Raw genomic sequence first — 13,210 nt, 5'->3', positions numbered from 1 at the left:
AAATCCTCAGCCATGCAGAAAATGAAAAAGTTTAATAAAATAAAAATGCGTTTGAAATGAGTACAAATGTTCCACAATAAATGTCATAACTGAATTTTTCACAATGTGATGATGATCATGATGTCCTTAACATAGATACATTTATTAACACTAAATGAATTAAATTAATATTTATCCAAGCGGTTTATATTCCATTATAATTTTAATAATTTGAACTGATTTACCATTAAACAGGAAAATAAATGTACTTTGACCATTATAAAGGTTATAAAATATCAGAGAAATATGTTCTTTTTTTTCCCTCCACTGTAAACTGTCTTCCTCATTTATGAAAATACTTGCTTTCCCTGTAATAAGTCAAACTTCAGTTCATTTTAACAGTCAATTGATGGATCTTCAAGAAAATCAAGAAAAAATAGAGTTTGTTAACCGGGAAGTTTCAACATAAATGACAAAAAATGTATATAATTTAAAAAATGAGGTAAAATCAGTAGTATACATAAAATAAATCAAATACCTAAATAAATGCATGTACAGTTAGATTATTAAAGTATAGAATTGCATAATAAAGACAATACTGATAACAATGCAGCAAAAAACTCTCTTATCCATACTTATCCAGTATTCATTCCTAACACTTGTTTGGAAAATCATTCCATAAGATAAAAAAGTTACACTCAAATCACATAAAATATCTTTAAACAAAGAGGAGACCATTGTAGTAAACACATCTGATCAGAAGTTTAAGAGCAGTTGAAAAATTCCATGAATTTACATTTTGCACTGTTGGATCTGAAGAAGGTTCTAAGTAGAGTTTCAAAATGCAAAAAGAAGAAAAATATTTGAGTAAGCAATTTATTGAAAACAAACTGAACTAGGCTGTTCATCAGCTGATCAAAAGTTAAAGACCAGAGCTTTTGAAAGCCAAAATCTAAGCAAAAAAGTGGATTCAATGTCATTTTCTGTCAGGTATTCACACTGTCATGACCTCCTGATGGCAAAGGCTAAAAAGCTTTCTCTCTGCTAAACTCTACTTAGAACCTTCTTAAGATCCAACAGTGAAAAATGGAAATTCTTGGAATTTTTCAACTGGTCTTAAAATTGTGATCAGGAGTGTATGTTTTCAAGTATTGTAATATATGTTTGTTTTTTAACATATTTTTTCTGTACGTATTGTAAAACAACTTCAAATTAAAGCTCGAGAGGTTAAAAAGAAAATCTGATTTCAATATAATAAATACAATAAAAATAACCTGAATGTCCTTCAGTGGAACTATTTTCTTCACTTCCATAAACGGTAAATTCCCAGAGCAATGGCGAGGCAGGAGAACATTGTCGCTGTGAAGAAACACACAAACAAAAACTTAAAACACTGAAAATATTTACTCATGAATAAAAATGCTGTAAATGTAAAACAGATCTTCTTGTTTAGGAGATCTGTCCATTGGTGGGTCACATGGTTCAGGTACCTGCCAAGTAACGCACCGTCTCCAGTTTCAGCGACTCCAACAGAGTTTTGAGCGATGCCACCTGCAGATCGATCTTCTTGTTGATCTCCATGTTGTCGTGTTCAAGGTCGGCTTTCTGACATTACACACACCAATCAAAATCAAATATTAACATGTGCAGAACACGAGCTACAGTTCCAGCAGGGTCTTAAAAAGTCTTTAAAGTCTTGAATTTACAAATCTGCATTTAATACCTTAAAAATGTCTTTAAAGGGTATTATTAAATTTGATATGGTAGGTCTTAAGTTATGTTGCCATAAACTTATTGTGGTTAAATGTATCTGGAAAATGTTCAATCTGCAAAGAAAGAAACGTTAGTCTATTCAGTTCCACCTGTTCCAAACTGAAAATTTATGTTGAAATTAGGAACAGATTATCGCTATGTTGCCATAAACTTGTTCACTGTATTGTGTTTAAATGTGTCTGTTAAACGTCCAAGCTGCAAAGAAAGTTATTATGGTCTACTCAGTTCCAACCCGACAATTTATATTGAAATTAGGAACCAGTTATTGATAACTTTACAGCCACCAGTGACAGATGATGACAGAACATTCATACTAATGCAGTGTTTTTCAACCTCGGGGTCAGGACCCCATGTGGGGTCGCCTGGAATTCAAATGGGGTCACCTGAATTTTCTAGTAATTGATAAAATTTAGGAAAAACTGACTAATAAAAAAATATCTGGTGAGTTGACAGAGACAATCCCAATCCATAAAAGACACGACAAACTGAAGCTGAAACTGAAGCACTGTGGTACTGTTTATCTTTCAAATGTTCATTGTGGTCAGTTTCAGATGCTGCAGCTCTTTCATAATTCACAGTTTGAGTTCTTGTTTGTTCAGTATTAATTGTCAGCCTTGTGACTGTACATATCCTGACCAAGGAAAATCAAATTCTCACTTTGTGCAGTAATCTACACCTGGCTTTTCTGCCTCTGTCCATAATAATATACAGGGTGGGGAAGCAAAATTTACAATGAACATTTAGTTGTTTTTTTCTCAGCAGGCACTGCGTCAATTGTTTTGAAACCAAACATATATTGATGTCATAATCATACCTAACACTATTATCCATACTTTTTCAGAAACTTTTGCCCATATGAGTAATCAGGAAAGCAAACGTCAAAGAGTGTGTGATTTGCTGAATGCACTCGTCACACCAAAGGAGATTTCAACAATAGTTGGAGTGTCCATAAAGACTGTTTATAATGGAAAGAAGAGAATGACTATGAGCAAAACTATTACGAGAAAGTCTGGAAGATACTATTAAAGAAGAATGGGAGAAGTTGTCACCCCAATATTTGAGGAACACTTGCACAAGTTTCAGGAAGCGTGTGAAGGCAGTTATTGAGAAAGGAGGACACATAGAATAAAAACATTTTCTATTATGTCAATTTTCTTGTGGCAAATAAATTCTCATGACTTTCAATAAACTAATTGGTCATACACTGTCTTTCAATCCCTGCCTCAAAATATTGTAAATTTTGCTTCCCCACCCTGTACATTATATAGACTAAATGTCAAATAAAATTAACATTTATTTGCAACATAGTAGAACAAACTATTACATGATCAAAACTAAATTAATTTTAGCAAAAAAATGTCTCCATACTAGGGTTGTCAGAAATTTGTCATGTTAAAATGGGGTCACGAGCCAAAAAAGGTTGGGAACCACTGTCCTAACACATTGCCCAAGAAAGCTGGCTTGCAGGCAAAAAGTAAACATGGGGAAGTGCAAATGTAACAAGTGGTGCCACACACAACAAACCCCGCCCCTCACATGTATTTCGCCCATTATAAATAAATGAGAAGATTTTAAAAAATCATAAAAATTTGAACTTCGAGCTACCTTTCCCAAAATGTAATGACATCTATTCTGGGTCACTGGCAATCTATAAACCAAACTTGGTATGAATTGAATTGTTTTGCTGCTAAAGTGTACCACAAACAATATCCCTTGCCTCCCTCTTTGGGAGGCGGGACAATAATGCCTGGTTGGAGAAAAGATCATTCTCCACCTGGTTGACACAAGTGGAGGGGAACAGCTGTGAAATGGGCATTCAATTATGTTCTAAATAGTCTTAAATAGGTCTTTAAAAGTCTTAAATGTAAGCTGTTGAAACCTGTAGGAACACTGATGAGCAGACCGGTCCTTTAAGTAGAACTGTTTACCTTGGTGTGGAACTCTGTGCTGGCCTCCAACAACTTCCTCTCCTGTTCAGTAAACTGAGAAAAGAAATAAAACACAATGAGCACAATCTACTGCAGGAATATATTAAATCATCATCATCATCTTCGTCTCTCACCATGTCGGAGATCTTGCTGCTCTCCAGGTTGATGTCCAGTTTAGTTTCTGCTCTGACTTTCTGACTCTCCTCCTGAAACAAAACCCATCACAGCTTTTCTTTAAGCCAAATATTGACCCCTAACATGAGCCTGTTTACACCAACACTCTGATCAGTATCCATGTAAACAGCATAATCCGATATGTTTTATACGTTTTATCATATAACAACAGTAATCTGATTATGAGAAATTAATGCACCTGGATTGGCCCCTATACTCTGAGATCTTCCTGCCTGTAAATAAATTAATCTGATTTATCCCAGTCTTTTACATTTGCGCATGTATAAAAACAATAAAAATCATAGAGAATGGAAGTTATGTAGTCAAACGTAAGTGGAAGATAACAGGAAGTTTGATTCTACCATCACTATGTACTTAAACACTCCAAAACAAATCCGATAATGGACTGGAGCGTCTAAACCATGGTTTATTAATTATCACATTTGTTAAGTGCCTGTAAATGTGTTAGATCTGATTATTATAATGATCCGATTTCTCCCTGTTATCTGACATTTATGGTCCTGTTAACAGGCTCAATGTGTCTGCATTTCTGCTGGTTTTAATTATCTGCCTCAGATATAAAATGGGCTAAATTTTACATAGTGCTGGTTAGCTGATGTTTTCAATGTATATGATAAAATATTATTACACATATATATGGAGCTGAAAGTACCAGAACTCATTCCACTACAAGCTTTTCGTACTGTCTTACTGACTAGACAGGGAAGATCCTTTGAACAGTGTTTTTAATTGTTCGCTGGCCTTGACCAAATCTTACATTTTTTAAAAAATCACTGGTGTCCTAAACTACACTGCACCTACATTTTTTTTTGTCAAACTCTTGTTATTACTTTGTGTTATTACTAAAGGATTGCCTTTAAAATGTCTTAAAAGTCTTGAATTTACAAATCTGCATTTAATACCTTAAAAATGTCTTTAAAGGGTATTATTAAATTTGATATGGTAGGTCTTAAGTTATGTTTCCATAAACTTATTGTGGTTAAATGTATCTGGAAAATGTCCAATCTGCAAAGAAAGAAACGTTAGTCTATTCAGTTCCACCTGTTCCAAACTGAAAATTTAAATTGAAATTAGGAACAGATTATCACTATGTTGCCATAAACTTGTTCACTGTATTTTGTTTAAATGTCTCTGTTAAACGTCCAAGCTGCAAAGAAAGTTATTATGGTTTACTCAGTTCCAACCCGACAATTTATATTGAAATTAGGAACCAGTTATTGATAACTTTGCAGCCACCAGTGACAGATGATGACAGAACATGCATACTAACACAGTGTTCTTCAACCTCAGGGTCGGGACCCCATGTGGGGTCACCTGGAATTCAAATCGGGTCACCTGAAACTTCTACTAATTGATAAAACTAAAATAAAAAACTTACAAATAAAAAAATATATGGTGAGTTGAGAGAGACAATCCCAATCCATAAAAGACATGACAAACTCTGAAGCTGAAACTGAAGCACTGTGGCACTGTTTATCTTTCAAATGTTCATTGTGGTCAGTTTCAGATGCTGCAGCTCTTTCATAATTCATAGTTTGAGTTCTTGTTTGTTCAGTATTAATTGTCAGCCTTGTAAATCCAAGCTGGACTGACTGTACATATCCTGACCAAGGAAAATCAAATTCTCACTTTGTGCAGTAATCTACACCTGGCTTTTCTGCCTCCGTCCATAATAATATACATTATACAGATTAAACATCCTCTAAAATTAACGTTTATTTGCAACATAGTATAGCAAACTATTACATGATCAAAAACAAATTAATTTTAGCAAAAAAAAAGTCTGAATGTCTGGGGTCACCAGAAATTTGGGGTGTTAAAATGGGGTCACAAGTCAAAAAAGGTTGGAAACCACTGTTTTAAACTGTTTTTCTTCATGGTGTCTGCTGCTGACCTCTTGGCCAGGTCACCCTTGTAAAAGATATCTTAGTCTGGTTAAATAAATACATAAAATATATTGGTTTATGTAGATTTATACTACAGATTTATACATTTTCCACTAGGAAGAACCTGTAAAGTGAATGTATTAAGATAAATATTCCTTCTGAGTAAAACACGACTCTCTTGAAGGAGTTCAATGTGGAAATTACAGATGATGACTGGCTTAATATGTGGAAGATACACCAAACATCCACTAGTTCACAGATCTGGAGGGAGTTCTCCTGGAAAAATCTGATGTGTTTTTTTATTACACCAAAGAAGAAAAGTAAGCAGTTAAACAGACCGCAGAAATGTTGGAGGGAATGTGGAGAATTTGATGTAGATCACACACATCTTTTGGAAATGTGATAAAATAACTGTGTTTAGGGAGATAGTGTGTGGAGTGCTACAACAAATAATGGGGTATGAGATTCCAATGTGCTGTGATGCTCTGTATTAGTGTAACTTGTCTGATGGAAATGTAGTGGGAAACAACATATATTTGGTTAAGGTACTTTTAGTGGCCTGCAAAAAAGCTATTATACGGAACTGGGGAGAGACAGAACCACCAACAAAGGACCAGTGGATCACAATTATTGAAGGAATATATACAATGAAAAAAATAACTCACAACAACAAGAAGCACAAATGGACAAAAAATGGAATAAATGGACTGATTACAGAACCCAGAATGGTAGAAGGACTGAGTAACGTGAATGTAACGTCATGTAGTGTACCCAAGCAAGATTTGTTTATTCACTTTTTGTTGCTGTATGTGATCGCTTTGCTTTGTGTGTTTGCATGCGTGTTTGTTTGTTTGTTAGCAAGATAACTCCAAAAGTTATGGATGGATTTTCAGGAAATTTTCAGGAAATGTTGATACTGGCACAAGGAAGAAATTATTAAATTTTAGTGGTGATCGGGGGGGGGGCAGATCTGTCTTGGCGGAGGTCTGTGGTCTCCGAGTGCTTTTCTTGTGTTGATTATGTGTTTATAAATTTTTTATAAAAACTTAAGTGAAAAAAAAAAAACACTCTCTCAGCTACTTTTACACAGAGATCCTGCAAAAAAGGCGAAATGGGGATCCTGCCTTTTTTCCCACCATTGACCGATTTCCACAGCCAAGCCAAAGGAATAACAGAGGTGAGACAGGCTGGACTTTACACAGCGGACCTGCATTCCAGAATCAAAGGGGCGGTGACAGCGCAGCATATAGTGCACATGTGGAGACACTGGCATGGATTCTGCGGCAGCCACCCTGGGTGCTATGTTTGTGCCATGGGTGAAAATGGCACGTAGCCACAGCAACAGTGGCATGAAACTGTGGCACCCACAGCATCCCTGGCATGAAGCCATGGCACCTGGGGTGGCTGATGCAGAATCCATGCCAGTGCCTCCATATGCGCCCACTGTCTCTCAGGCACGAGGGTCGCTATCATCAAAACATCACACCTTGGTTGCGGAAGTGTTCATTTTACAAAGCGTTCTGGAATCATGATTCCACCTTTATCACGGCTCTGTAACGCCTCCAGAGGCGTTACAGAGCCGTGATAAAGGTAGGACCAAATGATCCCACCATTTCTGTGTAGGTTCTCATTTGCCCAGATCATTATTCAGCATTTTTTCCATCATTCAAAGGAAAAGGCATTGTCCTTCCATATCAGTAGGAGTCTAAAAAACTACGAAGGATTTTTAACCAGCACAATGTCCCGGTATATTTCAAACCCACCAACACCCTGAGACAGGCTCTGGTACATCCCAAGAACAAACTACTGAAGGAGAAGCAAAGTAATGTGGTCTATGCTGTTCAGTGCAGTGAGGAATGTACAGACTTATACATAGGAGGAACCAAACAACCCCTGCATAAACGCATGGCTCAACACAGAAGAGCCTCCACCTCAGGACAAGACTCTGCAGTGCATCTTCACTTGGAAAAAAAAGACACTCTTTCGATGACAGCAATGTCTGAATATTGGCCTGAGAAGACAAACGGTTTGAGAGGGAAGTCAAGAAGCCATTTTTGTGAAAGTGGAAAATCCTTCCATGAACAACCTATAACATCATTTTAAATAACATTCCCAAACAGTTTTCAACCTACAACCTTCCACACCTGGACACTCCTGAAACCAAAGAACCCCCCCCAAAAAGGATTTCAACAGTGACCCACCCATCTGGTCAACAACCCTGAAACTAGGGCTGCACGATATTGGAAAAAATTGACATTGCGATTTTTATTAACCCTGCAGTATATATTGGGATATGAAAAAATACTCAGGAGGATATAATAGCTGTGTGGTGCCGACGTACATGGTCAAACAGATGAGTTGTGTTTCCTATAGCCATATTAATTTAAATTAATTCATATAAACTCTAAACTGATGGTAACTGATACAAATACATTATTACAAATATTAAATTATCTAAATCATTGTTGTATTGTGACTGCCTCCGCCGCTACAATAATACTAGCAAATTAGGCTACTGGTATTATTATATATTTTTGTATTATTACAACAATTATTATTTCCCCCCTCTCTCTTTCTCACTTTCATTCACACACACCCCCCTTCCCCTTTTCCCTATCGCCCCTAACCAAGCTATAGTGTTTAGTTCCTATTTACATATATGATCCTTTTCATTGTAATATGATGTTGTCGTTGTTTGTTAATACTCTGTCGTAGTTGTTTTTGATTTGTTTATTTGTTTGATTTCCCCTTTATGTGTTGTTGTTTTTCTGTCCACATTGTCTTGTTAACTATCACTAATAATAAAAAAAAAAAAAAGTTGTGTTTCCTCCTGTTGTGGCAACAGATGCAAGGAACTATCGACACAGGACACATGTTTTAATATCATCCTTCTTGTAGCCAAAATAATTCCAGATAACTGACGTTGCTTTTCTTTTTGGCACCAAGTCTTCATTTACACAGATTTTCTTTTGTTCATTGCTCATTTTTCAGTGTTGTTACCAGCAACTCACTCCAAACTGATGAAGAAAGATTGTGATTGAGTGGTGGATTGCTGCGTGTAGTGTGTGTCAGGTACCCTTGAAATTACATGAGAACACGTTGAGTTCATATGCTCCCTACATTGGAGGACCTGCGATGTGACTATTGCGCGCACATACATCGTGATGTCGGTGCTCAAACGATATATTGTGCAGCTCTACCTGAAACTCACACACAATGCCCACTAATGACCCTATCCCCAGGGATACACCCTCCTAACACGTAAATTGGGAGTAACACCCACACAGACCACTCCCCCTGCAGGTTTATAAGTTCAGTTTCCCCCACCAGTTATTAGAACTGAAGAATCAGTCCAGTTGAACTGAGAAGAACTACCAAGAAGAATAATGACCTGGACAAATGAGAACCTACACAAATATCCTCATATATTGGTTCACAGGGTTAGATGTGGTCAATCTAAAGCAATGTCACCTCACAGCAAGAAGGTCATGTGTTCAGATGAGGGGGGGGGTCTTTCTGTGTGGAGTTTGCATGTTCTCCACGTGCTTATGTGCGTTCTCTCCAGGTACTCCTGCTTCCTCCCACCATCCAAACACATGCACTTAATAGGTTTATTGGTTAGTCTAAATTGCCCATAGGTGTGAATGTAACAGTGATTAGTCATTCGTCTCTATATGTCAGCCCTACGATGAACTGGCGACACATCCAGGGTGTACCCCGCCTTTGCCTGAAATGTAGCTGGGATAGGCTCCAGCACTCCTGTGACCCACTCGAGGATAAAGCGGTTCAGAAGATGAATGAAGGTTCCACATAAATAATTAGACAGAGTTGTAGATTACCTCTGCACTTGATCACTTGAAAAATGGCTCCAAGCTCCATATGTTAATTCTTTTATTTGACCAACAGATATGACGATTCCTTAGAGACCACGTTTTCCATTTTTAGCTATTTTTGGGCCCATCATTGAAAAATCCACTGTTAAGTTGCATTGCGAACATGTAATAAAACTGAACACACTGCAGAAACAGAAGCTCCTCACCTTCAGTCTGCTTTGTAGCTGCTCCAGTTCTCTCTTCATTTTCTGCAGGAACAGAAAATAGAAATGTTTGAACCAAAATGGCATACAGGATCATCTCATTTTAAGCCAAGTTACTCGACACGTTAGCTACACTAGCATCAAGCTTAAGGATGTATTTCTGCTCAAATGGCAGTAGATAAACCTGAACAATTAAAGTTATTTAGTTAAAAACTTTTACACAACACTTTTTGCATTGTAAAACATCAAATTCAACTGTGCTAATTAGACCAGGAGTAAGAAGTCATATTTAGAGAGTTTATTTTCTATTTATCGCTAAGTTTGTTCATTAGTCCCGTTATCCTGTGTTAAAATTGTTTAAGCAATAAATATGTTATTTATAATATCAAACCAAAATAGCAATAAGACACATTTCAGACTAAATTTCATAATAAACAGTAGGATCTGGTTCATAAATAGTCTAGAGATCAGCTTTAGGCTTCAATCAAGATGCTGTGATAAATAACAAACGTACATACTTAAATCTGTATGACACAGGTGTCAAACTCTGGTCCTCGAGGGCCAGTATCCTGCATGTTTTAGATATTTCCCTCTTCCATCACACCTGGTTCAATTAATGATCAGCTCACCATCATGCTCTGCAGAAGCCTGATAATGATGTAATGGCTTCCAGGTGTGATGAAAAAGGGAAATATCTAAAACATGAAGGATACTGGCCCTCGAGGACCGGAGTTTGACACCCCTGCTATATGAGGATGACAGCGGTTTAAGCGTTAAAAGGGACATAAAGGTCAGAACCACAGTTATAATAAAACATTCAACAGTTGTTTATATAGAGTCCAAGTCACAAATCTGAGCCTCAACATGGCACTAAAGAGAAAGTCAGACAGTCACATGCATCTGCAGGATTCTCCCCACTGGAAACAGTAGCATTTGTACCACATGTCTTGCCAGTCCTTTGAGTGGTTTTTGAGATATTTCAGTCTGTTGGAAGAGGTTTAATATGTAGTCTACCGTGTTCTCAGATCGTAGGTTGGCGAACTCGCTCTTCTCCAGGATCACCATGTCCTTCCTAATGGAGTCCAGATGAGCCATGATTTGCTGCAAAGCGATTTCCTGAGGAAAAAAACAAAAAGTACAATGACAGAAGCAGAATGAAAACTCAAAGATCAAGAGTCGCCTACAACTGTTTTGTACTAGGGTTATTATCACAAAATTTGATCTAAATACAATCCCCCAAAATACAAACCCCAAAATAATTAAATCAAAAACTACTTATTACAGCTCTGTAAGGTGTTCCAACTTCTATGTAGCTAAAATTAAATAAAGCTAAAAGCAACAAAACAAATGTGGACAGGAGCCAAGAATCAAACCAACAACTTTTTGGTTTGTTGATGACTAGGTCTACCTCCTGAAACACAGACACCCTCAGTGACAACTTTTATACTAAAGTAGAACATTGAAACTGAATCTAATAAAATGAATAAAAATGAAATGGATCACAAGTTCAAATAATATAAAACTGGAAATATATAGTCTTTGTATACTCTTGCCACAATTATACTTGTTTAAGGTATTACATGACTTCTATCCATGCTTTCTGCATTTCTAAATGTACTTACTAAATTGTCATGACATCAGATAATGTTTAATCTGTGTCATACCTGATGAGATTTAGTCACCATGTCTTTGTAAACAATGTCCATATTTGCCGTCGTCAAACTGACCAAAGCCGAAACGATGAGGTCTGCCTGACGCTTTTCAAACCCTGAAGAAGAAAATTAGATAAAAGAAATTTGTATAACACTTCAAACTTCCCAAGACACCACTAAAATGTGGGTGAAAATGAAGCCATAGGTTGGGAACACAGCTTCATGAATCAATGGGGTCATTTTCATAGGGCTGTTTTTGAGACCCAGCATCCACCTCTGGTGTTCTGTTCAAAAAAACTGTGGCATTTTTTTGCGCTGCATGATTACATCAAGTACACAATCATTGTAAAGATGGCAAAATTTGCACAAGCCAATGTGACAAGACATGAACATGCATTTTCTATTGAAGTGGATCTCAACTGGCCCGGACTGAAATGTCCTATGAAATAAAGCATAAATTGCTCACATTATGTGGGGAACCATAGGTTCCGTCCTGGGTCTCTTCCTGTTCTGCAATAAACCTCACTCTTAGATCACATATGTGATGTGGACTTGAGAAATACAACACATATAACTTTTCAGGTATTTGTTCTATCTCACCATTTTTCTCCAGCTCTGTCACCATGGCATGGGAGTCAAAAGTGAGTTTCCGCTGCTCCAAAGGCATCAGTTCCACTTTCCTTAGGTCGAAAGTCATCATGGGGACTCCCATGTGGAAATCTGTGTTGATAAATACAGTAATTTGACAAAAATGTACAATTTAAATGTACAAATAGTGGGGCATAAGAATCTAATTAATGGAGAAGTCACAGACAAATTATGCAAGTAATAATAATGATAATCTGCAATTCATGATAATGAATTCACGATCATTTACTTCCACATGCAAAGATTTCCCCCCATTTACTATATACATTTCATATACATAAATATACATTTTCACTTCTGAGCCATTGTTTCCGACTGTGACGATAGAAACCAAGACTTAAATCATAAATAGACAAACAATCAATATGTTTCTTTTTATGATACAAGCACCACCAACTTGTGTTACAACGTTTACATCACTGACCAAAGAAACAGTTTACTCAGTTACATTGTGTTCGTATTTGCTCATTGTTTCTGTACTATTATTATTATTATTATTATTATTATTATTATTATTATTATTATTATGAAATGTAACCCCTTGTTTGAGTTGTGCCTGTTTGACCCAGCATGCATTGCGGTCAGAGCTTACCTCACCTCTTCGTATTTCTTTTCTTTTTTTTTTTTTTTTTTTTTTTTTTCAGCACTAGGGTGTTTCTCTAACTGACCCATCTCCACCTGACCGTGTCACTCACCTCTCCACGCGCTGACCCACCGGCGGTTGAAACGCCTTAGCAGCGCGTTCATCCCGGAAATGGAGGTGTTTAAGAACGACGAACAGTGAAGTTTAAATATGACAAAATGTCCTAGTATTTGATCACAGACAACTGATATATCCTCTGACAGTAGTCTCACGTGTCCAGATCTGTTTAACGGTCCGGTTTTATCCAGTGTCTGTTGTCAACAAAGTTTAACAGAAACCGGACCAAGTAACTCAAAGATCAGCCTGTCCTCATGCTGCCTTCAGGGACTGTAGGAATCAAAACACTGCACTTCACTATGAGGTTCGGGAGGAGGGGTTCTCCCCCTAAAAGTCTGTTTGTCCATTGTCCTGCTTACCATGTCGTGTTTGAGCTCGTGGTACTATACACAAAGTATATTGAATCTCCATTG

The 13,210-nt window shown here is 37.0% G+C and overlaps 1 protein-coding gene across 1 annotated transcript; it reads right to left on the bottom strand.

The window, feature by feature from the left end:
* Positions 1-13: 13 nt before the first annotated feature.
* ccdc90b (coiled-coil domain containing 90B) lies at positions 14-13,090 on the bottom strand. Its single transcript, XM_030153294.1, has 9 exons — positions 12,793-13,090; positions 12,050-12,169; positions 11,462-11,565; positions 10,812-10,913; positions 9,801-9,842; positions 3,815-3,886; positions 3,681-3,734; positions 1,470-1,584; positions 14-1,338 (listed from the first exon to the last, which is right to left on the bottom strand). Exons 1-9 carry the CDS (start codon positions 12,842-12,844, stop codon positions 1,283-1,285), a joined length of 717 nt encoding a protein of 238 aa, XP_030009154.1. The 5' UTR covers positions 12,845-13,090; the 3' UTR covers positions 14-1,282.
* Positions 13,091-13,210: the final 120 nt, after the last annotated feature.

This window comes from Sphaeramia orbicularis, chromosome 14 (genome assembly GCF_902148855.1).
Source record: "Sphaeramia orbicularis chromosome 14, fSphaOr1.1, whole genome shotgun sequence".
NCBI lineage: Eukaryota > Metazoa > Chordata > Actinopteri > Kurtiformes > Apogonidae > Sphaeramia > Sphaeramia orbicularis.
Note: the sequence above shows the minus strand (reverse complement) of the source record. Positions and strands in the feature narration are given on the sequence as shown.